Source organism: Sprattus sprattus, assembly GCF_963457725.1.
Source record: "Sprattus sprattus genome assembly, chromosome: 7".
NCBI lineage: Eukaryota > Metazoa > Chordata > Actinopteri > Clupeiformes > Clupeidae > Sprattus > Sprattus sprattus.
In genome coordinates this window covers 31,111,144-31,137,913 of record NC_137926.1, presented here as the reverse complement: position 1 = coordinate 31,137,913, position 26,770 = coordinate 31,111,144, and the positions used below count along the sequence as shown (strand labels likewise).

The 26,770-nt window shown below is 43.2% G+C and overlaps 1 protein-coding gene across 1 annotated transcript; it reads right to left on the bottom strand.

The window, feature by feature from the left end:
• Positions 1 to 1,479: 1,479 nt before the first annotated feature.
• Positions 1,480 to 15,392, bottom strand: bmal2 (basic helix-loop-helix ARNT like 2; the record flags this gene model as incomplete). Its single annotated transcript, XM_080842960.1, has 17 exons — positions 1,480 to 1,637; positions 1,817 to 1,916; positions 2,153 to 2,243; positions 2,833 to 2,947; positions 3,102 to 3,169; positions 3,323 to 3,473; positions 3,760 to 3,866; positions 5,291 to 5,528; positions 5,867 to 6,016; positions 6,255 to 6,372; positions 6,625 to 6,717; positions 7,347 to 7,426; positions 7,822 to 7,979; positions 8,212 to 8,253; positions 8,345 to 8,392; positions 8,745 to 8,874; positions 15,335 to 15,392. The coding sequence occupies 17 exons, from the start codon at positions 15,390 to 15,392 to the stop codon at positions 1,480 to 1,482; spliced, it is 1,905 nt and encodes a 634-aa protein (XP_080699086.1).
• Between the last annotated feature and the right edge of the window lie 11,378 nt (positions 15,393 to 26,770).

Below are 26,770 nucleotides of genomic sequence, written 5' to 3'. Positions count from 1 at the left end.
TGGAAAAACAGATCCAGATTTTCAGCTACTAAGGAATGTAAACTGCATAGCTTTGCCTTGCCCATCTCTGTGGGCCTGTGGGCCACCCCATCACATCAGCCTGCTCACTGATTTGATTCCCTCAGTGCATAAGAAGAAATAAAAGGTGGGGAAGGGTGGGGTTATCAGCAATCATCATCCCAGCTGAAACGCCTTCTCACGGTAGGCCTGTCGAACTGGTGAAGAACAACCGTCCTCTGTTACTTCCTTCCTTGTCCGTCACTAATGATGCGATAACCAGCAGCAAATATGTAAGCGGGGTCTCCATTGCATTGCTCCCTGAGAAGTGACCTCAGCTGGAATGACAAATGTGTCAAAACTTGTCCTCCGTGATTGTTCTTCAACAGCGTAGATATCATCCTCATCCTCGCATCTCTCTGCATTCAGTTGTCCTCTGGCTGGGGATCTGGTGCACAGCTGGAGGGCAGAAGAGGTGTCTGTGGCGTCAGGGGAGGCTCCTTGACCGACTTTACCAACATACTAAATTCAAGTGTAGTGGACAGAAGCATGGGGCCAGTTATAAACCATGTACTCACCCATCCATCCATCCATCCATCCATCCGTTCATTCATTTCAAGAGTAATGTTCAAGGCCTACCAAGTATTTGCACCAGCATTTGACCTGTACTCATTTTTTTAAGGGCAGTATTAAAATCACAGCATTTATAAAATCTTCTTCTTTTTTTTTTTTTTTACATTTGTAAATTTCCCTTAACAAAATGGGAACAAATCCTATATGGTTCAAATACTTGATAACAAACATTAACACAACTGCTCCCATCTCTATGGCTAGCAAGCCATGTCATTACCTGACCACACACACACACACACACACACACACACACACACACACACACACACACACACACACACACGGTTGCCCTATGCACTTTGAAATAAACACACACTATTTCCTTCCTTTCCCTTAAGGTTAGTAGGAGCCTTCCAAAATCTACCATTCAGTGCGTTTTTGCTTGATCACATCCATGCTTCAAGTGTAGACTACTCCACTCGCCAGAGGAAACCAGAACCTCCACATCAGCTGAATGACCTCTGACATCAGATAGAGAGTACTGCTCAACAGTCTGGTAAAGGCGGGTAGCTTAAATTCCTCCAGTACCCAATCAGGCACTTGGCCTTTTGACCATTTCCTCCAAGTGTGAGAGGTAAGGAGTCCATCACCACTCGGTCCTATCAGCAGGACACCCACCAGAGCTGTAAGAGGTTATTACTGGGCTTTAGTCCCCAGTCACCACGGGGTGACCGTATGTCCAGAGGGGAAATTAAGAACCCAATAAATTATGTATAAAACAACAACAAACAAAAAAACAACAAGAAATAAAGAATATTCAGGGGGACACCTGATGCCTCATGGGGAGATAGTCATTTTTAAGTGAAATAGACAGATATTTTAGAAAAATGGAGCCTAGCGCCTAGGACGTCACAGAGACCAGTGCATGTCATCAAAGTCCATGGCCTCGCCCAGGTTGGCGTCCGTCTCCAGCAGGCTCATGATGACCGCCATGGCTGCCTCGTCACTGCTCAGGTTCCCCAGGCCCGCCACCCCGACCCCATCCAGGTCCAGCTGGGAGCTCCCCTCTGGAGAGAAGGAGAGATGGACAGACAGAAGGTCACTGAAGAATAAGGCTGCTTTCTGCAATGTTTACTTGCTGCAGGACCAATGCAGGCTGGGGAGGCCACAATAGTGGTTTAATGAGAGATATATATGTACTGTATGTATGTATAGTGTAAATGACAGCAGAACACAATGGACATACCAATGAGAGAGTCACCTCCAATAAACGGCGTGTTTCTCGTTTCGTCCTCAGAGGTAGACTTGCCCGCTATCTCCATGTCTGCCACTTCCCCATTTGGCACCTGTGACCGGTTGCATCACACACACAAGACGGTTACGGTTACGGATTTCAGAACTGACTGCCTTTGCACATGAGATTCATTCAGCTTGGGTGCCGTCCCCTGCCATTGTGCTGATGTCACAATGTAAACCATTGGGTCCAAGAGAGTGGTCTTTTCTTGTGCGACACCCCTCCCCCCACACACACCCCACATTTTAAGAAAGAAAAAATTGCACACACACACACACACACACTTACATTGTTGCTGGTTAGAGTGTTGGCCAGTGGGGATTTGTCCTGCAGCAAACCGAAGGGGCTCGCATTCCCACTGGATGGCGAAGAGTTCATCCTGGAAAACGAGACATGAAGGAACAACAAAATCACCACAAACATGAGAAGACAGCTAAACCAATCTAGCACCTCATGAAGGGACAACACAATCACCACAAACATGAGAAGACAGCTAAACCAATCTAGCACCTCATGAAGGGACAACACAATCACCACAAACATGAGAAGACAGCTAAACCAATCTAGCACCTCATGGAGGAACAACACAATCACCACAAACATGAGAAGACAGCTAAACCAATCTAGCACCTGGATTGTGGAAGCTAGATTCTCGTCTATACTGTACAAATTAACATAAAATTAGATGAATGAATGTTTTGTATGCTTATTACTAGTGGTTAAAAAAAACACATTCGGGGGAAATAAGCTTTCTGAATCAAACAGATAAAACAGAAGCAGCGAGGAATATCAGCTGTAAAGCTCACAAAGCTTGTTCAGTTCTCAAGCTCACAAACCATATCTAATTATTCATTCATCTTTTTTCCAGAGTCTCTTGCTCCCCACTAGGTGGTGCACTTTGCTCATAGGCCTGTTAAACTCTTGTCCCTAGCCTGACCTAGTCTCTCTGGATTCCCTTTCATGCCAACCTGTTGAAGTCCAGCAGCTCATTGGCAATCTGGGTCCCGATGCTTCCGGCATAGATCATGGTTCCTGGAGTTGAGGCGATGCCAGGGATGATGGGGAGGGCCTTCTTAGAATAATCTGAAACAGGCAAACTGCTGTGTTAAACCTGATCCACTGTGAGGTAATGTTCCAATGATGAAGGGTTCATTTACTGCATGGACCTACAATGATGAAGGGTTCATTTACTGCATGGACCTACAACAGCACATGATATCCCTGTGAGTGAACTCACCCTCAGATGTCCTGAGGTTGCTTGGTTGCTCAGACTTGTCCCCTGACCCACTGGCACTACTCTTACCACTGTCAAAGAGAATGAAGAACACAACGCAATCGAACTTTCAGATTTACCACTACTATCGGTATACAAAAATCTTTTATGTCTCTTTTCTATATGCTTTTAGACATCCCAATTTCCCCATGAATAGACAGTATGTGAAAAGGTTTTATACTTACGATATGACAGTATTTGTTGATACTATGTACTCTACTTCTTTGGTCCAGGGATTTATAAAACTAAACCACTGACTTTGTAAGTGGACAAAAGAGCCATATTTCGTTTTGAACTTGTAGCAATTTGTTTCAATCTTCTCTTTAGTCCTCAGAACTGCAGGAAAAAATGAAAAAACATACCGTGTTTGGATCTCCACTAAAGAGAGTCATGTTCTCAACGATGAGAAGTTCAATATGGAGTTAAATGCTGGCTATCAAATAAGAGCGGGTCCAAGATGAAGCCGTATATGGCAATGTTGTTATCTTAACAAATTCCTTTGAGTTTCACAAAATATAACAGTCAGACTCTTGACATCTAAACAAGTTGGTGGACAATGGACATGTAAAGATAACATTTTTCATTAAACGTTTGTCAGTGGCTGACAAAGATAGTACCCTACCTTTTCGATGTCTATCTGCTAAGTGGGGCAAGTCATCTTGATGGAAGTACTCATAGCATGATGTTCCCAGTAGCTCCTGAGGCAGATAGCCTAGGATGGTGGTTGCTCTGCAACAGGAAAACAATTCCTTACAAACCGTTCACCCAAAGTTGGGTGAAACAGAAACAGATGCAGAATGAAAACAGACATTTTGAAACTGAATGTCTCCTCATGTCAGCCCTCCAACCCAAATACAATATAGTCACAGGACTGGCCCTCATTTTCAGACATGCTATCTCACTTATTACAATTTGACTACCTTTGGAGATTCCAACACCAAATAAATATACAATTATACAAATACAATACATCTATTATATACCGCTATACGTAGTTATTGGGAGAGAGCACGATGACCTATAAAACTGTGATCACTAAGCCTTGTGCAACTAAAAGAAACCTTAACATAATCTCATATTTCCTCCTAGATTACTAGATTGGCCACATGGTGGTGGCGGGTGTGGGTCTTGTGTGTGTGTGTAAATTCAGAGTGTGGTAGGCATGTGTGATGGCAGTTGGTCAGTGTGAGTTGAGGGTGACTGATTTGGTGACACTCATTTGTGTACATTTGTGTACAAAGGGCACCAGCTGGAGTGTGAAGCGAGTGTGTGCATTGAAGTGCAGGTGCGTGTATCACTCTGAAATGTCATGCTGTTGGAGCGCATCTCGTTTATCTCTGCTCCTGAGGGGAGATATGACTCATCCACACTGACTCACAGAGACACAAACACAAACCTCTCCGGGCCAATTCAAACACAGTATAAATATAGTTCAAATGGTATATAAATAACCTCTAGTGTTTATTGATTTAACCCTGTAGTGTATATTGATTTGTCTTTAGGTTAGTATAGGTTATTAGGTTACTATATGTGTATTATATGTTTAGCAGATTGTATTGTATATTTATTTTGTATATTCAATAGATTTATTATATGTTTATTATACGTGTAATTTATGTTCAGAGTACTTATATGTTATGTTATTCTATGTTATGCTATGGTAGTTTGTTGTACGGGTCTTAAGAATTTCAGTGCCCAGTCTGACTTACTTGAACTTGAATATCATAAGATATGGTGAACAATAGCTAGATACACACAAACTCTATGTAGTTGAAGTTGCACTTTTATGATTAAACAAAAGGAGTGATAAATCTAGTGCATGGGCACCATCTGGTCCACTAGCTTCGATGCGTGGGTTGATGCTCCACATTGGTGCCTTTGGTCAAAGGCGCCCAACAGATGCTAGCTTTGTTTAGTGCGGCCAGAGGATGTACAGATTCAATTGACACAGTTAACATCCAAACAAGACCCAATTACAGGCCTGGCTGCTATAATAAGACTGCACAGGTAACCCTAGATCTCCTTTGTTCATGGACATCCTATCGAAATGCGTCATCCCTGACGCCTCTAATGAGCTTGTATAACTCATATCTCTGTCCTCATCAGATCTGCGCGTGTATGATTTCGACGTAAAGCACTGGCAGCGGACGTACCGTTGATCCACGTAGGTGAACTTTCCATCCATGGCGCAGCGCGTGATGAACTCCGTGGGCTTAACCTTGATCTCTCCGTTAAGCTGAGGCGTGGAGTGGGGATGCACGCGGCCCACGGCCACCAGGCAGCTGAAGTGGGAGCTCTCCTTGTCGGCCTCGGCCTCCTCCAGGCCCAGCTGGCTCGTGGGCCACGTGCGCATATAGCCTGTGCAGTGGACCGTGCAGTATCTCTGGGATTCTGGGACGCAAACGCACACACATTTATCATTTTAAAGTTATACACTTCACTATTTACAGTAACAGTTTATTTATGTTCAGCTGTTATTCTAGGCTGTGTTCAGACTTAAGAGATAAAACAGCTGCGTTGACACTGAAAACCTGCACAGACCTACTTTTTTCCACAATGAAAATTGATAAGGAATCCATAAACAATCGGACCAATAAGCCGAGTCGGCTTAGCAGTAAGCAGTTAGCTTGCGATATTTAGACAAAACGTTTTTACTAACACTAAGAGATCTTTAATTTTGAAAAAGAAACTCCATTGAAATCCTCCGACCCACAGAGCGCATCACTCACCTTTCTTTTTGCAGGAGCTTGAGGGGAAGTCCTTTTCCTCCAACTTGATAGTGATGCGGTTGTACTTCATCCTGCAGAAGAAGGAACGCCGCGCCCCCGAGCAGAAGCGTGCCGCCCCCACGGGCAAGTCTGCCTGCACCTGCAGCCCAGCTGTGGGAAGAGCACAGGGTGACTGTTAGGACACTCTTAAAACACACACACACAGACACTCACACACACTCTCACACACACACACACACACACACACACACACACACACACACACACACACACACACACACACACACACACACACACACACACACACACACACACACACACACACACAGAGACAGACACAGACACAGACACAGACACAGACCATGAGCAAATGCACAGCAGTATTTACTTTTGGCATCGATGAGTTTCTCACGGGGGTAGAGCTCCGAGGCAGACAGCTGCTCCTTCACCTTCCCAATGTCTTTTGGGTGAATGTAGTCCAGCAGACTCTGTCCAATGAGCTCCGTCTGAAAGACAGCACCTCAGAATCACTCACCATCTCTAGCATAAGGAGTCTGCTTTAAGACCAGGACACTTTGAAACTGAGCCATTTTTCTATAACGACAAATGTCTTGTGCTTCTACCTCTAACCTCTCAGCAAAAAGATTCCACACAAACACCCAACCTTTCCGAAGCCCTAAAAATCCTCTTCACGAATATGTTGTCTGCCTCAAAACAACCGCTTGTAGCAAGTTTTTCGTTTAGCAACTGTAACTTACCCGACTGTAATTTAGTATCTTTGAGACGGACTCTGAGACAAAGACAATTTTTCCACGATCACAGCCGACCACAAAGAGGAAGCCATCAGCAGCCTGGGCATGAGAAGGAGAATTATAGGGGGGGGGGGGGGGGGGTAAAACTTAGAAAAAGAAGAGCATGCAAGGCAATAAAGACAAGTCTGCACTGGGTTCAATAATATGGCTCTAAAAAGAACAGCTATATCATGGGGAATATACAGTGCCACTTTAAAGTATGTGAACCCCTTGACCACTTAGGAGTTTTCTGTTGTTTTACCATGATTTTTCATTTTTTTCCATCACCAATTTTCCATAGAAGGAATGTCAGCTGTCAACCCCACCTGCTTGACTTTACCAATTCAGCTGGGGGTTCACTTACTTATGAAATGGACTAATTCCATGTTTCATGTAGTCTTTTGGCTACTCAAACAATTTCCTCTAAACAAGTACATGCAAATGATAAACATAAACCTGACATTTCATCTATGGAAAATTGGTGATAAAAAAATGAAAAATCATGGTAAAACAACAGAAAACGCTTAAGTGCTCAAGGGGTTCACATACTTTCAAGTGGCACTGTAGATGTGTGCCACTACTGCAAACAGCCACTACTGTAAGGCATGACCTCATCCAGCCATAATGTATTACCAACCTCTTAACCTGAAGTTTTAATCAACCCATTTGAACTGATCCAAAATCCTTACCCTGAGTACAAGGTGCTTGAGCTCGTCATCAGGCAGGAAAGAAGGCTTGTAATTGGCTTCGGCAAAGGAACTGGTGGTACCTAGAGGTCCAGCGTAAAAGACTAGTGACTAAAGAAACTGTTTCTGGTGTGTGGTTCAAATGCCAGTTAAACAGATCAATGTGTTGTTTTGACACTCCCCTAGCAATACACCAGTAGTTTGCAGTTCACCTGCGTTTATCTGAAAACCCTTTGACACACTGCAACTTCTTCAATTCAGGATTTACAGTGAACATGCAGAAAGGTATCTATAGCACACTAAGGGCATTTCTCATATCTTTTTGGTGATCTGAAGCACTCAAATACTGCTATTGCTGCCAACAAATAACGCTAAATAGTGCTTTACAGCCAACCACAGATTCATCACTGTTCACAGACAGCAGTTTTCAAATCATTTAAATTATTTCCAGTGCGCACCATTAGAGTGTGGCACTCACCTTTCAGAGATTTGAGGTGCTGCACAGCCAAGCGCAGCACGGTGAGCTTGTCCAACTTGCGCGCCATGGGGTTACAGGAGGGGATCATGCCCGACAGCTCGTCAATCAGGTTGTTCATCTTGTCCCGCCGCCGCTTCTCGATCTGACTGTGCGGCTCCCTGAGGATGGAGAAATGGCCGTTTCACTTCTCTGCGGTTCAAAAAGAACTTGCCCTCCGCCAAAAGCTGAGGTTTCTGGTGTGTGCTGGGAAGGGTACTAACTCAGTAAGGTAGGCTGTAAGTTACGTACTGAAGAGACAACAGTGTGTGTTTGAATAATAGTGTGACTATTACACAGATATAACACATACAGCCATTGCCCATCATGGTCTATGTAAAAAGGAATCAGTACCTGAAACACTTGATCTTCACATGCTGGTCATCACCCTCGGACCTAGAACAGAGTAAAGGTTCACACATCAGGTGCTATATAAAGCAAGCAGGATGACTCATCTCAGTAAAGGGACACCAGACAGAATCTCTACCTGTCCTGGTCGTCATCCATGTCCTCATCCATTGCAGATTTAATTTCCCTGGAAACCAAACGATATATTTACCCAACTGCTGAGATAATAATATGGACACACACACACACACACACACACACACACACACACACACACACACACACACACACACACACACACGGTCTTCTCTTCCTCCACAGTCTCCACCTCATTTTCCACATAATTGTTTCATAACGATATCCCTCCAGAGAAATGACAGCAATCAAAAGCACATTAAAAGCCTTTCTCAGTCTGACAAAGCTAATAGTGGCAATTGAAGCCAAAGGTGCTCATCCTAGCCTCCTCCACTGGTTTACTGTTCTATGAACCCCACTTACCCCAGTCACCCCCTAAAGGTCCCTCTCTTAAGGTGACTTACTGGTTGTCCACGCTGCCCTTGCGTTTCCTGGTCATGTCCATGCCAGAGGCCATAGCAGCAGCAGAGATAGGGGTCATCAGGCCTGACACAGAAAGAGAATGGCTTTGGAGCTCCTCCTCCAACACATCCCCTATGTATTCAAAGACAGACAGACAAAGAGAGAAAGATAAAAAAAAAAAGGTGAACAAAGATAAAAGCTATACATCATTATATAGTATATAAAGAGACACTGTGTTAAATCTACAGTCAAAAAATCAAGAACTGACAGCATAAACTGAAATGTTTGCATTTAGGTTAAATTAATTTCCTGATAGAAAGCAAAATCTGCATACAAAAGGCTAGTGCATATCTTAATATGTCAAAATGGTGTCAGCTTTTGGAATGGGGGTAAAATTCATAAATAAAATGTATAGAGACAACACAAGAGCTTCCTACAAAAATAATTTGCAAGATGTAATTTACACTTACTTCAAGTTCATAACTAAAATTCATAACTTAAGTAATAACATAGCAGTAAAAAGACAAGAAAGCCTCTTTGCTTTATGTTATTTTGCTGCATGGTTGTATCTACTATTTCACAAAATCAACCAATCTGTCATTTCCACAGGGGTGCATAAAATGTTGCACACAACCGCACATCTACTGTAAACTTGTGCTCCTTATTTCTCACATGTGTTATCTCTGACAGTTTAAGTACATCTAAGTACTCTTTAATTTGATTTTGGCACAACTGCATCATTATAAAGTTAAACCCTTCAAGTCTCAATGAAGTCTATTAATCAAGTAGCATTCCCCTTTCCGGGAGTAGTGGTTGGCACACAGTCCCCCCCCAACCAAGGCTCTGATTCACGTAACCTCCTCTAACACAAAAACAGAACTTAACTTTAAAAAGACGTTTCTGAACCCTTCGTAGTAATCATATTTGATTATTACCCTCTGCATAACCCCCCAGTTATATTTTCATGGATACTCAATCAACAGCCCATCAACAGGATAAGTCATGGGTACCAGCACACCCCATCTGCTGCTGCTATCGTAAATCCTATTAATTACGATATTAATGCCACTATAAGTGTCTAAGTTGATCAATTCAGACACCCCATATGAGCTCCTTCCATTTATGTTATGTGTACACAGCGCTGCCAAGTGTGGGACCACGGGCGTGGGCCAGAAGCTGGGAACATTTCATTTTCTAATCTCTTCTGGCACACTCCCGCTGGCCTGGCCGTACATCAACACCTCCTCTAGATCCTCAAGCGCTTCTGTGCGTGCCGTTTGGGACTGTGTGCGTGTGTGCGTGAGAGGAGTTCAGGGCACAATGACGAGGGTTGCGGAGCTGAACACAGCTCCTATTTTTAGCTCTGCTCCATAGACCCGCTGACCTAAATAACCATAAACAGATCAGCAACAACCTGATTTTTAATCCTGGGCTCTCGAGTGAAGATCTGTTTGGCGGATTAATGGGGCCTTGAGAACAGGGTGATGCTATGTCCTTATGCAGATAGACAAACACAGTGTCACACGTTCATTCAGTCAGCCAGCTGGACGCCTGAGCTCAGATGAGTATCACAATCGGGGCTAGTGCAGCTACAAGAGATGTGGTTCACTCTACTCCACTACTACACTGACATTTCATTGGTGTTGTTTCCCGATATGGATTACATTTTTTATTAATAATCACATACACACAAGCACCAGTTGTAAAAAAAAAATCTGTTCATAGGACAGAATTCTTTCCTAACCTTTAAGGAATACTGAATGCTCAATGTATTATTTTAAAACGTATGTGGATTCACTCATATTGGTTGCTGGGCATCCAAGATAGATCTGTTTCTAAGAGTCGTTGATTTTTTAAAGATGGTTATTCTCGGTGATGAGTAATGATTCAAATAAGAATTAAGTACTTAAGATTGTTTACTACAATTTAGAACAAAAACAATTAGAAGCGGTTGGTGAACAGAACATTTTTTTCTTTCATTCACCTCAGAGAAAAGGCCACGCAGTGAACCTGGACAATGTCTTACTGCCAAAATTCCAAGAAAAAAATTGTTTTACTCAAATCATACAAATTATAAGTTTGTAAATAAAGATCCTTTGTTTGCCTCAATGGCAAAATATGGCATGAGAGTGGCCGTTGCCTTTAGTCACTATTTTCAGAACTGGCTAACTCAGAGTTGGTGATTCTTTCACCACTATGAAGTCTGAGAGTAAAGTTGCAGTGTACCAAAAAAATGGGAAAACAAAAGCAAGACCCGTAAAAGCTGGGGTATAATAGAACCTACAACACCAACAGATGTTTATGCTGCATCTGTGCCTTTTCAGAAAACAATTATCAATGGAGAAAAGGGGAGCAACACTTCATGCAAAGGTTTTATTGGCATGATGTGCAAGTGCTGGGTTCATAGTCCTCCACAAAAAATTACCCAAGAAGCAAAAACCCTTTTCAGCAGAGGAAAGCCAAGGACCAGGTGAACCTAAAGCATAAATCAACCTACTATAACTGGAAGATGGTATTTAATGAAGATGGTGAAGTTATGGAAGATACAAAATAATGTCATGCTATATTCCTGAATGAAAGTAGCGAATATCATGATTCAGTATGGTATTTAGGTAAGGTATTTTTTTGACAACATTATGAGAACATACATGAAAATGTTTACTTGTTACTTATATTTAAAACATAAATTATATTTACAAAACATTGTTTGTATTCTTTTCATAACATTTTAATTTACATACAACACAATACAACTTTTGTTTGAAAGTTTAAAGGCAGAACTAAAATTTAAAATGAAGCATCAGTAAATGGAGTGCAGACCTCTTATCCCCCTGCCAATCAGGACCAATTCACCTACTGCAGAGAGAGTGAAAGAGAGCACAGGCACATGATACAAAGTCTCAAACCCACCAAAACTCATATCTACAGCCAATCACAGCTCCCACCATCCCGCCACAAACCATTCAGCACTCCCCACTTCCCCAATACCTTCACGGCATCCTGTTCCCCAGCAATTCCTGGCGCCTGTTAAAGCAAATTAAGGAGAATAGGAACAGAAAAGACAGGAGAGAGGAACTAACAAAGACGCCCACAACTACTCTGCCCCACACAAGGGACGGGACAATGCGTCTGCCATCACATTGTCCACTCCACGGATGAGGCGAATTTGCACATCATAAGGCTGTGGAAATCAAACCCAGTGCATTAAACGCTGACTTGCAGGTTGTGGTCAGAGTACAGCACCACAGGATGCACCCCACTGCCCACATCAAAGTGTTTCAGAGCCCAAATTAACGCCAAAGTCTTTTCTTCAATGGTGGAATAAAATGAAACTGTTCGTAAAAATAAAACTCAGGCCTAACAATATGGTGCTCGTCCTTCTGCATAAGCACAGCCCCTGCCTCAACCTGGCTTGAAATTGGGAAAAAACTACGATAATAGCCTGACTGAAGCAACACACACAACCAATCTAGCATAATAAGAAGTGGGTTTATTCCTAATTGGCAGTGCAAGTCACTCTTTCCTCCAATGACCGCTCACTAAAAAATAGTGACACTTGTTTTCAGAGTCCCCTTTACTGAGAAGAGAAACATCCTCCCTGGATTGAGGACTACACGGTTGCATATTGCACAACCAAGTAGATGTTCTTTGCGACTGTGTGCTAACTGTGCTGTAGGCCTACATGATCTTTTATTCTACTCTTATGAGTTAAGACAAACTCGTCTGCTTAAATCAGCCAATTCGACTTTGTGCTTATTAAAACAATTGAAACGATACTTTTAAACTGTTCCAAGACAATAAGATCACACAACGCATCAAAGGGGAAACCTACAGCCACGTACAAGAGATTAAAGAACCCAGTGAGCTCCATAGCAACCTCAGCGTGAGTCTGCCAGTCACTCTTCCTTCAGTTCCTAAACCGCAGTCTGTAAATCCAATTTGAACCGATTTGATGGCCTTCATTAGTGCGTCCTTCACACACACGCTCTGAAACAGATAACGCAGTACACGCTTCCTGAGCCTTTCCTGTAAACACACTCTGCAACAGCAGTGCGCTGCGAGACGTCTCAGCCTTGATCATCCGCAATTCCGTCAAACTAAGAAAATCTAATGTCAGGGTTGCGGTCATTAAACTTAGGTAGGAACCTAGTCATACAAGACAGGCCAACCTTGTTGTCCATTTCTGTCTCTCATCTGTAGTTGCCGTTGTTTTTCAGGTTAGTTGGCTAAAAGCTTTTGTTCCTATTTAATTTGGAGAATTACTTTCTGAATGCGAGACGTAAACCGAACCTTGCAGAGTATCAGACGCTGTTGGCCCCACCGTTTCGATCAAAGGATTTAAAGATATGACTTCTATCTTTGCCAGTTTAATTTGTACCAACTCTCTTAGATCTTGTTTCTTGATCCTCTCATGAAGACATCCTTTGGGTTTATCAATATTCTGCAAGTTTGCTCAACTGACCTATAGTCAAACAATCTATGCAGTCTTCCGATGGAGACGGAAATAATTCCATTAACATTTCCTTTTTTCAAAAACCTAGAACTCACCAGTTTGACAATGCCAACTTAAAGATTGAAAAGAAAGGTTTTTCACGCAAAACATTAAATGGCTTTTACCCCAATCTTGCACGACCAGTAATAAATGAGCTGGTACGGGTACCCCAATAAGTCAGGAGAGAAATTGATTCTAATGAACTGCCCCGCATCTAACTTAGATAAGGCACCCTAAATATTTCCAGGCCTGGTTTTTGGTGTGCCCACATGCAATTGAGTTGCACACAGCCCCACCTCTACCAGTTGTGATAGTCTCTTTCAAGCCATCTTTACACCACAGTGTAGATCCCCTTTCTGGTGTGGACAAGTGCTCTCATCACCCGAAGTGCACTATACCAGCCAGTTCTTGTGCTTTACTTAGGAATGGGTTGAGAGTTAATTTCTTTAGGGGGGTGAAAGCATGGACAGCAGTCAAAGACTTACACATATTTACCACAAGGGTTACACAATGCAGGAGAGAAACGTACACGTTACACAAAAAATATTGCAGTGTGTTAATGAAAATGAATTTGCCAACAACCTTTAATCTGTATAATTACCAAAGAGGAACTGCAAGGTAGGAGCAAATTACAAAAAAAATTAAACCTCAACTCAACAGCTATGTATTTACCTCTATGACATATACGGGAACATCAATGCAGCCACATCAGTATTCTTAAGACCACTTATCTAGGGTGTTTACGTAGAACTCTGGACACATAATCCCACGATCTACTTTGTTCCTTCGAACATTTCAATGGATACATTTTGATACATCTGGGGACACTTAACAGGCTCTGTGTGCAAAGTACACCTTCAATATTTCATCGGTGCAATAAATAGAAAATCTTCGTGAGTCGACGACCCGAAGAGGAAGAGAGGCTGCGTTACACCAGTGGCCCAGTGCTTCGCTGTTTGACCTACATATTAGCTTGCATAACCATCACACTGCAATAACGGCTTTATCCATCAAAACAAGTCACTAACACACAAAATGAACACCGTATAACGTGAAATGCACATATATATACACAAATCAAAGAATAAGGTTATTCATATAACCGTGTCCCGTATGGTTATAGTGTTTTGCCAACTGGGCAGCATAACGTTAGGCACACGGTTGTGAGCATTCTATACTACTTTAGTAGTCCAAGGTCAGCTATGCCTTTCCTTTTTATCTGACAGGGAAATAGGTTGTTCGGAAAAGTCTACGTTAGTTAAAAGCGAGTTCATATTTGTGCTGATGTGAGAAATAACGAGCATGTTAAATAAACAAATTTAAACAATTTAGAAGATGACACACTTTTAGATAAGGTGGAAATTCTGAATACATAACACATGTCCTGGCTACTGACAGTTAACTTAAAACCTGCCACACATTTGAGTCAAACAATGACGCTAAGAATGTTTTTTTCAGATGCCACATCATTCTAACACCACTTGAGTGGCATAGGTTGGATTCCACATATTCGGCGACATGACATTGGTTAGATATTTGCGCGGCATCAGTAGGCTACCCAGCTGCTGCAACAACATATATTGTAAAGGCAAACCATTTAAAATTTGAATTTGCGAATGGTTGACCACAATAGACACTGCTCCAGAGGAATGACATTATTTGCTCACATCATAACATACATCCAAAGGCTGTCAGTATTAGCTAGGGTTCGCAAGCTAGCAAGATAGCCACAATCCTATGAAAACTGAAGTCTCCGGAAAGGCCTTAATAAGCTACTAAAGGACCTCATTGCCTCGCTGATATAATGTCAAATCTCACTTGAAGGTATTTTGTATCTGTTGGCTAGGCATATAAATAACAGTTTGCCAATAAGTTGTCAATAATTTGCCTTTAAAGGTTGGGCTATTAGGGAAAAACTTAACTGCAGAGTTTGCTCTACTGAACTACTGACCTAGTTTCGGTGAGAACACGGAGTACACTGGGAAATACCAGTGGCCTGTTCTTCACCGCACGGCACCAACATGAGAAATTCTCATAGTAACACCAAACAAAACGTATGTGACTTTGAGATATCTGTTCTCGCTGTTAACAGTCCATTACCTGACTGTTCATCCGATGCTCTGTCACCGTCGCCCACTGCTGCATTCCTCGCCGACATGGCTCGAGCCGGTACGCCGGGGCCCAGGACTCCAATGCATGTGGACGAGGCGGTATAGCCTAGTTAGACTACCATATGTCGTGAAAGGTGACGTTAATAAGGAGAACGCCTTAGGAGATTGTGTGGTTGTATGACTGGCTTTATTTCCCTCCTTTTCAACCAGGTGGGAGGTTAGAATCGTGCAAAAGTACACACGGTGAAATGAGAACACCGAGGATGAAATCCGGGAAAACGCGGAAAGACACACATAATCACCTCCTACAAACTACTACTCCGCCTGTCTGAAATCTTTGACTACACCGCCTTCTCTTCCTTCCCTCTGTGAGAATTTGTAAACTCTCGCGATACTTCTCAGCGTACACCAGAGGGCACCATATAGTCGAGGCGAAATGAGAGGGCAAAATAGTACCCACAGACTATTTGTAAAATACTTTTTTCAGCATCGATCATTTCTATGAGGTATCCAGAACAACATACTAAAAGTCCTAAGAAATCCTAGTTGAGGAAATATGTTTAATTCTCATCAATCTGAGATGTGTGCTAATAAAGCATGGTAAAAATACACCTCACAAATGCATTTTTTTCCTTTACTCCTATCAAAATGAAACTTTGCACAATAAAAGTCTACCCATGAAAAGTATTTTTTTTTGTATCACAAATTTCTTTTGAAATTCATTTGAATATGCACAAGCGCTCCACACTTGAATATGTCCATAGGCAGCAACACCTGACAAAAACATCGGCCCAATCTTCATCCAATCATTCTACTGCCAATTGGAGATGGCAGTCTTGCTTTTAGACTGGCCTCTCACCTGAAAAGTGCCTAGCTTGGTAGTACCTGCCAGGGGTATGGTGTTTCTGCCTTTGCAACAAGGACATTTTCAATAAGTCTGACGCTCATGTGCATATTAATTTCAAAAGAAACTTGTAATACAAAAAAAGTTGCTTTTTATGTATACTTTTACTATGTAAAGATGTATTGTGGTAGGAGTAAATGAAAAAAAAAGCCTATTTGGGTGTATTTTAGGCGTATTCGATTAATGTATAGCTCATTTGCAATGTATAGCTCATTTGCATATTAAAATTAATTTTCAAAGAAACTTGTAAAACATTTTTTTTTTTTTTTTTACTTTTCATGGGTACTCTTATTGTGTAAAGTTTTATTTTGATAGGGGAAAAAAAATTACATTTCTGAGGTATATTTTTCTCATTAGCACACATCTCAGATGGATGAAAATTAAACATATTTCCTCAACTAGGATTTCTCAGGACTTTTAGTATGTTGTTCTGGACACCTCAGATCTATGCTGAAAAAAATATTTTACAGTTAATTCTATTTTTGGCTCCAAAATGGGCTATTTTGCCTGGACTAATAGTTTGCCACGGTCATCCAGTCTATCTGTGTGATAGATACACTAAGATCTGTTTATATATGTAACGGTGCAGTTGCCCGTTACCGCGACGGTATTCCGTGGCCAAAACATACAGTTGACAGCTTGGAGTACGTGGACACACACAAACAACCACCACCACCATACTTCACTACAATCAGTTTGCCTACCTCATTATGGACAATCAACAACCAAAACATACCGGGACTGAAAGCGTGTGGACTTGCGACATAGGAACAACCCGATCAGAAAGTTGGGAACGACCTTTGAACGGTGGGTGCATCCGCATCAGACGTGCGCAGGCCAAGTTGGTAATGAGAGGGCGTGTGACAACTGGTGACTGATTTAGAGTGCTATGTATTATAATCATATTGTATGTGTTTAAACCCGTCTGTAGTTTTAAAGCGAAATGTAGTGATTGAATAATGAGTCGGAATATGTATTTTATCGTTAATTGATTTGCGATGTGTAGACTAATGGTTCAGGACGGGGTAGATAAATACCGGCGCAGAACGGGTCTGTGAGAGGATGAGCCTGATGGGGAACAACTTCCAACCCCTCCAGACGACCTATGTAGCCTATGTTCATTGTTTAGATTGGAGCGCTACAACTACAGGTGCATCTCAATATATTAGAATATCATCGAAAAGTTGATTTATTTCAGTAATTCTATTCAAAAAGTGAAACTCATATTTTATATAGATTCATTTCACACAGACCGATATAATTCAAGTGATTATTTCTTTTAAATTTGATGATTATAACTGACAGCTTATGAAAACCCAAAATTCAGTATCTCAGAAAATTAGAATATTACTGAAGACCGATAGAAAAAAGGATTTTTAACACAGAAATGTTGGACTACTGAAAAGTATGAACATGTACAGCACTCAATACTTGGTTGGGGCTGAGGCTCCTTTTGCATGAATTGCTGCAGCAATGCGGCGTGGCATGAAGGCAATCAGTCTGTGGCACTGCTGAGGTGTTATGGAAGACCAGGTTGCTCTGATAGTGGCCTTCAGCTCTTCTGTGTGTTTGGGTCTGTTGTCTCACATCTTCCTTTTTATATAGAATCTCTATGGGTTTTAGGTCAGGCGAGTTTGCTGGCCAATCAAGCACAGGGATACCATGGTCCTAAAACCAGGTACTGGTACCTTTGGAAGTGTGTGCAGGTGCCAAGTCCTGATGGAAAATTAAATCTGCATCTCCATAAAGCTGGTCAGCAGAGAGAACCACAAAGTGCTCTAGAACTTTCTGGTAGATGGCTGCGCTGACCTTGGACCACACAGTGGACTAACACCAGCAGATGACATGGCACCCCAAACCATCACTGACTGTGGACACTTTACACTGGACCTCAAGCAACTTGGATTCTGTTCCTCTCCTCTCTTCCTCCAGACTCCGGGACCTTGATTTCCAAATTGAATGCAAAATGTACTTTCATCTGAAAAGAGAACTTTGGATCACTGAGCAACAGTGCAGTCCTTTTTGTCCTTAGCCAAGGTGAGACGCCTCTGACGTTGTCTCTGGTTCAAGAGTGGCTTGACACAGGAATGAGACTGTTGAAGTCCATGTTCTGGATACGTCTGTGCGTGTAGGCTCTTGAAGCACTGACTCCAGCTGCAGTCCACTCCTTGTGAATCTCCCTGGAATGGGCTTTGTTTCACAATCCTCTCAAAGATGTCGTTATCCCTGTTGCTTGTGCACCTTTTTCTACCAAATTGTTTCCTTCCATTCAACTTCCCATTAATGTGCTTGGATACAGCACTCTGTGAACAGCATGCTTCTTTAGCAATGACCTTTTGTGTCTTACCCTTCTTGTGCAGGGTGTCAATGATCGTCTTCTGGACAAATGTCAAGTCAGCAGTCTTCCCCATGATTGTGTAGCCTGCTGAACTAGACTGAGAGACCATTTAAGGGCTCAGGAAGCCTTTGCCGTTGTTATGAGTTAATTCGCTGATTAGAGTGTGACACCAATGGTCATCAATATGGAACTTTTTCACAATATTCTAATTTTCTGAGATACTGAATTTCTGGTTTTCATTAGCTGGCAGTTATAATAATGAAAATTAAAAGACATAAACACTTTAAATAGATCAGTCTGTGTGTAAACAATCTATATAATATATGAGTTTCACTTTTTGAATAGAATTACAGAAATAAAATATAGCTGCAAGCAGCGATGGCGGTTTCCTCCTCCAAACATTGCGAACCAGGGAAAAATGTAATTTTGTGACAATTTGTCACTGTATAGAAAAATCCATGCTGCAGACTTGCCAATGGGATATTACATTTCAAATCCAACATTTGCAATGCTTTTGTCCTGAAGTTTAGATTGAGTGGAGGTTGTGTGTGTGCGCTTACCCTGTGTGTCTGTGAGAGTGTATGTGTGTGACACCGAGCTGTGTGTCTGTGAGAATGTGTGTGCGTAAAACAAAGCCTGCACGTGTGTTAAGGGGAGACTGAGTGTGTGAGATTTAGGAGCCGCGCGGATGAGGAGACAGAGAGACATTCTATAGAGCAGTGGTTCTCAACCTTTTTTCAGTGATGTACCCCCTGTGAAATATTTTTTCAGCCAAGTACCCCCTAACCAGCGCAAAGCATCTTTGATTGAAAAGAATATATGCCATCATTGTCTGATTTATTAAACTGTCAACACTGAATATTGAACATTGAACATTGTCGCATTGAACTGAGTGCATTTGCAATTACATTTTAGTAAGAACCTTGTGCTTGTGCTTCACTGAAAATCTTTGTCAGTCTTGGTGGCAGGAAGGCAACTGCTGTGATCAAGCTCTTCTCCAGACACAGTCTGTTTCTCTGCTTTGTTGTGATCACAGTCATTGCAGAGAATGAGGCCTCACATAAATATAAGGAGTAAAAGGGTAGTAGCTGCTCCAAAGCTTTCTCTCCCAGGTCAGGGTGCTCCTGCTTCACACACATCCAAAACTGTGTGAGTGTGGATTTGGCAAACTTCATCTCAGTCAGATTACACTTCAAGGAGTCTTTCCTGATTAGTGACGGGTAGCTTGCTTCCATATGCTTTGGACAAGAGAAGTGGGTTTCTCACCCAATCCAGCTGTGTAGATTTCTCCTTCATGTCAGGAAAGTAAGTAATTTAAACTTCGTGTCCCACGATGACTAACTTGACAGGAGCTCTGTCCACATCCTCACTAGAGAGAAAATCATCCACCTGAGGAAAACAGGTGAAATTCCCCTGTTAAATCCCCCTGGCTCTTCAACACAGCTCTGCTTTCTTCAGGAAACCTCCAACCTTGTCATACAGGTTTAAAATGCTGGTGTCCTTTCCCTGCAGACATATTCAGTTCGTTCAATTTGCTAAATATATCTCCCAGATAGCACATATTTGCAAGCCAGTCTGTGTGGCATGCATGGGGAGATCTGTGCTCAACAGAAAGGTGTGTACTCAGATCGTAATTCCAACAGCCGGTTAAGTATTCTCCCTCGAGAGAGCCATCGCATATCTGTGTGCAGCAGCAGTTGTGTGTGTTCAGCTTCCATGTTTTCGCGAACAAATCACGCTTATAATAGGCTACAGTTACTTGCCAAAACAATAGAAGACATTCCTCCGTGATTTCCCTAAGAAAAAAATAGTTCTTCACGCAAATGCGTAGCAACCCGCATTCTGACTTCAAGTTTCAATGACTTTCCGTTACGTTCAATTACCGGACTACTTGCGGACTGATATAAAAGATGTGAATTAGAAGCACAAAAGCCGTTGCCAATGACAGCGGATATAAACTTTTCGCCGCAGTGAAAATCAAGGAACTACAAACCTGCGAACGCAGACATTTAACCCACCTAGCTATGGCCCATACAAATCGACTGAACATTCTGAATAGCCGTATAATAACTATTTTTAAAGGATTTTTGAATGGAGGCTAATTTGGAATATATCTTTTAAAAATCTCACGTACCCCCTGGACTACCTTCACGTACCCCCAGGGGTACGCGTACCCCCGGTTGAGAACCACTGCTATAGAGAACCACCCTAGCAAGTAGTCAAGCATGCATGTTTCAAATATTCACCAAAAATCTACTTTTCACCTTACAGTCAACTTTTTTTCAGATTTGTGTACTAAACACTCTCAAGTGTCTTCATATGAACTTGTGATCTAAATCAGAGTTTCACTTTTTGACCTGCAGATGTGTAAAGCATTATTTTAGCATCAACAATGTATCCATTTTGCTTTATATCAATAATTTTTCAAGATATGAAGTTGCCTTTGCACATGGGAACATGTTGTAGTGTCTTCCAAGTGACATACCAGTTTGGTGTTGAAGTCTCAAAGATTAGCTGAGATATGACTTCACTTCCTGTTTGGCTGCTTTTCTGCTGAATTTGAGTGGCTGTACCGGACAAACCATATGGTAACTTTTTGTGAAATTCGGCACAATTATTAAGGACAGTCCCTTCTTTATTAATACAAAGTTTCATGTCTCTCATTATACCACTCTAGCGCCACCAACGGGTCAAAGTTGGACTTGTGTTAACACACGCAACTTTTGAACCACATGACCTATTTTCAAAAATGAGGTACCATTGGATTCCCTGGATCAAGATGAATTAAACACACCATGTGGCGTAAATTTCACTCAAATATTTGCTGATATATGACCTCACTTCCTGTTTGGCCACTTTTCTGCTGAATTTGAGTGGCTGTACCGGACAAACGTATGTGAGGATCAAAATTCTAAAAAGTAACTTTTGTGAGGCTAGGTCTGAAGATCATCTCTGGTGATTTTGAAGAAGATTTGCCAAAAATTGTAGGAGGAGTAGGCTTTCAAAGGTTTTTGATAAAACCGGAAATAGCGGACAATCTATATAACCGGAAATGGACGCCGTGGGGTGGGTTAAATTCGTCTTGATCCAGGGAATCCAAGGGTACCTCATTTTTGAAAATCGGTCATACGGTTCAAAAGTTGCGTGTGTTACAAAAGTCCAACTTTGACCTGTTGGTGGCGCTAGAGTGGTCTAATGAGAGCCATGAAAATTGGTGTGAATGAAGAAGGGACTGTCCTTAATGAGTGTGCCAAATTTCACAAAAAGTTACCATATGGTTCTAGGGGCTGCCATTGACTCCCATGGTACAAGAATAATACCTACGATAACAATAGGTTACCTCCTACCGGAGGAAACCTAATAAACTTTTCGATGATATTCTAATTTATTGAGATGCACCTGTAGTTACGTAACTCAGGATAATTGAGAGTTTACTGTTCCTTGTTGAAGCTGAATTGTTTAGGGAATTATTTATTTATTGAGATCTGATGGAGTTTTTTGTTCGTCTTTCTTTTTCTCCATTCTGGCCTGTTTGCCTGCTGCAACCGGCATTAAAACATTTGCCTTTGACCACCGAACATCTGAGCCTCCATTTCTTTTACATCGCCGTGAGGCCATCCCGGCTACAATAGCCTATATATATTTATTAATGAGAAATTGAATAGATGGGATTTTCTATTTAACAGAAACAGGCTTACATCTAGTATATCATTAAAAGGGATTGTAATGTGTTTTATACAGACAAGACAAAAAGACAATGTTAACAACAAGCCAACCTCAAGCCCCCACATAAACATTATAAATATTATTGGTGGTGCTGTTAATGTTGGTGGTGGTGACACGGATTCCATTTATGTTGATTTATTGCCTTAAAGTGTGATATTTTCCTGATAATCGGTAAAATTCGATGTATTTATGTGTTGGGAACTTGGGCCTAATTATTAGAAGGCTAGATTCTCTGCCTGTATTATTGAGAAATGTTATCAATAATTTGTGACCCACAAATTATACTCTGATTTAACCTCTCTAATTTGTCATTTCCAATCACACTCAAAGCCATATAGGTATTGCTATTTTATTGTTATTGTGCCGTGTGGGAACGGAAGTTAAACGGTATTGTCAGGTTGGAATGAAGAGCACAGTCGCAGATGCAGTTGAGAGCTTTTATTGGGCTGAGTAACTTAAATAACTTAGGAAGTGGTCAACAGAGGAATAAGGCAAAGCAGGATTTTAAATCATGACCACACACTGGATCAAGTCACACTTGTGAAACAAAGGCAAACTTAAAGTTCATCAAAACAGTTTGTTCAAGGGTAAACCAAAATCAAGGTCAAGGCACAGTCCAAGGTCAAAGTACACCGAGTAGCCAGCAAAGTCAAGGTATCCAGATAGGGCAAGACAAAGGGGAGTTTAAAGACAAGTGGGGTTCAATACCGTGAATCAAAGAGAGTCCAAGCAAACAGTCCAAAGCATAATCCAAAATCCAAAGTCGAGGCAAGCAGGGTCAGCACAGACAAAGAGTATCCAAAAGAGCTTCCAAGAAATTCCACAAGAAGTTTGCCAGCGAAGTAGTGCCGGTAGCATGCAAACGATGAATGAGCACTGACAAACAATTCAGGGTTCCTTTTAAGCATGGCCGCTCACTTCCTCACCAACTTGGCTGAGCCGGCCTTGCTCCGACTCCTTAGTGCCCTCTGCTGTCCTGGAGGGCACGCTGTGTGTTGAGTTGTGACAGGATCCCCCCCCCCCCTCGAGGACCGGCACCCGACGGTCCAGGGAGGTTCGGGTGTGTGTCGAAGAACTCCTGGATTAAGGAGTTGTCATAAATGTCCCTCCGAGAGACCCAGGACTGCTCCTCCGGTCCATAGCCCTCCCAGTCTACAAGGAACTCCAATCCACGACCTCGTCGTCGAACGTCGAGGAGTTTTTTGACTGTAGGTCAGAGTGCCCTCAATCCTTCGAGGTGGAGGAGGGTTCTGGGATGCTGGAGATAGAGGGGAAGAGAAGGCTTTGCGTAGCAGAGAGACATGAAAAACAGGGCTGACCCTCATTGACCGAGGGATGGACAACATGTAAGACATCGGATTAATTCTGCGTGACACTCTGAATGGTCCCACATACCTGGGTGAGTTATTTGGATTCTGCAGGCATAGGCAATCCCTTTGTGGACACCCAGACCCGATCACCAGGGTTGTAGAGCACTGCCGCCCTTTTTCGATCTGCCTGGCGTTTGTGTTGGGTTGTGGCCCTGATGAGGTTCTGGCGAACCCTTTTCCATAGACCTCGAAGGCGCTGGACTGAGGCATTAGCTGCAGGCACCGGGCCCTCTGTTGGCGAGGCAGGGAACAACACTGGAGGGTATCCTGTAAGCACTTCAAAAGGAGATATTCCTAAGAATGGAGATTCTAACTGGTTGTGAGCCAATTCTGCCCACATCAGGTAACTTGCCCAGGTGGTAGGGTTAGAAGAACAATATGATCGGAGATATCTACATCTCTTGGTTGACTCGCTCGGTCTGGCCATTAGTCTGGGGGTGATAACCAGAGGTGAACTGAACAGTTACCCCCATTAGCTGCCAAAAGGCCCTCCAAAATCTTGCAATGAACTGTGGACCACTGTCAGACAAGATTTCCTCAGGCGTGCCATGGTAGTGAACGACCTCTTTAACTAGGGTTTCTGCTGTCTGCCGGGCCGTTGGGAGCTTCTGTAGGGGTACAAAACGAGAGATTTTTGAAAAACGGTCAACAATGACAAGTACAACTGTAAAACCATTAGAGAGGGGCAACCCCGTAACAAAGTCAAGAGAGACATGTGACCAGGGGCGACGGGGTATGAGCAGGGGGTTCAAGAGCCCTTGGGGCGCTGGTTGTCAACTTTGTGGGCAGCACATATGGAACAGGCTGCGACATAACCCGCAACATCCTCCCTCATAGAAGGCCTCCAGAATGTACGGCTAATTAGTTCCATGGTTCGGTGTCGCCTGGGGTGGCCCACCAGGCGAGAATCATGACCCCACCCCAGCACCAGTGGACGTTGTGCCGTTGGAACGAAAGTCTTGGAGGGTGGCGTGTTAGGTGGTGGTTGTTCTAGGCGTTGGCCATCTTGAACTTGCTCCATTAGTATCCAACGGACCGGGGCAACAACACAGGCATCGGGAACGATTGGTTCTGGTGTTTCTAGGAGGTTATCTGGGGCAAATTGGCGAGAGAGGGCGTCGGCCTTGCCGTTCTTGACCCTGGTCGAAAAGAGAGTGTGTAATTGAAGCGTGTGAAGAAGAGGGCCCACCGGGCTTGACGAGGATTGAGTCTGCGGGCCTCACGGATATACTCAAGGTTTTTATGGTCTGTCCACACCATGAACGGATGCTGGGCCCCTTCTAGCCAGTGGCGCCACTCTTCTAAGGCAAGTTTGACCGCCAGCAATTCACGATTCCCTACATCAGTGGTTCTTAACCTTTTTGAAGGTACTGAACCCTGCAAGCTTCATCAGTGCATTCGCCGAGACCTTCGTAATGTGAAAAATAAAATATGATTTCTTCAAAACGTAGGTACATATAAAAACGGCCCGACATTGCTAGTGTGAACCGGCTACACTACGTGTGTCTTGACCCCTGCCCAACCCCTGAGAGTGGCTCAACGAACCCCTGGGGTTCGATCGAACCCCGGTTAAGAACCACTGCCCTACATCATAGCCACTTTCAGCTGGGGTGAGCCGTCGGGAAAAGAAAGCACAAGGATGCATCTTCTGGTCATGGGAAGATCTCTGGGAGAGGACTGCTCCTACTCTCACCTCAGAGGCATTCACCTCTACTATGAAGAGTAACGCGGGGTCTGGGTGAGCTAGTACTGGAGCTGTGGTGAATCTTTGTTTTAGCTCTGAAAAAGCTTGCTGTGCAGCTGGTGTCCAGCGCAGGGAAGCAGGTTTAACCCGGAGAAGACCAGTGAGAGGAGCCGCCACTGTGCTATAATTTCGGATAAAGCGCCGATAAAAGTTTGAAAAGCCCAGGAATCTTTGCAGCTGCTTTATAGTCGTGGGGGTAGCCCACTCCAGGACTGCTGTTACTTTTGACTGATCCATATTAATCCCTGGGGAGAGACCCTATAGCCAAGAAAGGTGGTTCTTGTAGTGTGGAACTCACTTTTTTCCAGTTTGACGAAGAGGTGATGGGAGTAGTCGCTGAAGCACCCGCCAGACGTGTTGAACGTGAGAATCTAGGTCAGAGGAAAATGTTTTAAATATCGTCCAAATAAACAAACACAAAGTGATCCAGAAAATCCCTCAGCACATCTTTAACAAAGGCTTGTAACACCGCAGGACAATTTGAAAGACCAAATGGCATTACCAAATATTCATGTATCAACTAGTGGGGTCATGGCAGTGGCTGCGGCAATACTTGAGATCGTGGGTTGTTCTGGTGGGCTGTGCAGGCAGGTCCCCACTGAGTAAGAGTGCTAGTGGCCCAATCAAAGGAGGGTTGATGGGTTATGAGCCAGGGGTACCCTAAGACAAGGGGCTCTTGAGGAGTGTCAATCAAAAAGAAAACACAGCTTTCCAAGTGTGTGTCAAGTGTAAGCATTTGCAGGGGCCGGGTGCAGAACTCGTAGTCCAGACCTCAGGGGACGTCCGTCTAGGGCCGACTCACAACGAGTGATCGGCACCTGTAACTGGCGTGCTAGTGTTTGGACCATCAAATGAACTGCTGCCCCTGAATCCACCAAGGCTTGCAGACTTACTTGAGACCCCTTGCTGGAACCCCAGGTTAGACGCACAGGCAGGGAACAGCAAGACGTGGGAGCAGAGGCGACAACTCCGCTCACCAGGAGGCCCCCCGACTCCTGGTGGGCGTGGCCTTTTCCCTGGAGGTTTGAAAAGTTAGTGCACATGTGACCCTGGCCTCCACAATACATGCAAAGGCCCTGTCGAATCCGGCACTCTCTCCCCTTGGCTTAGCCGGAAACGGCCTAGCTGCATAGGCTCCTCCCCCTTATAGTCTACAGAGGAATCAGCCCGAGGTGGTGGCATTAATGGCAATGGAGAACCTTGGACCCGGGTTGGCGGAAAAGAACGAAACCCTCGGCATTCTCTTCGTCTTTCCTGCATGCGTTTGTCTAACGCTGAGGCCAGAGTGATGTCCTCCAAATCTTCGCCCCAGTCTCGATTCACCATCTCGTCTTTCAGTGGCT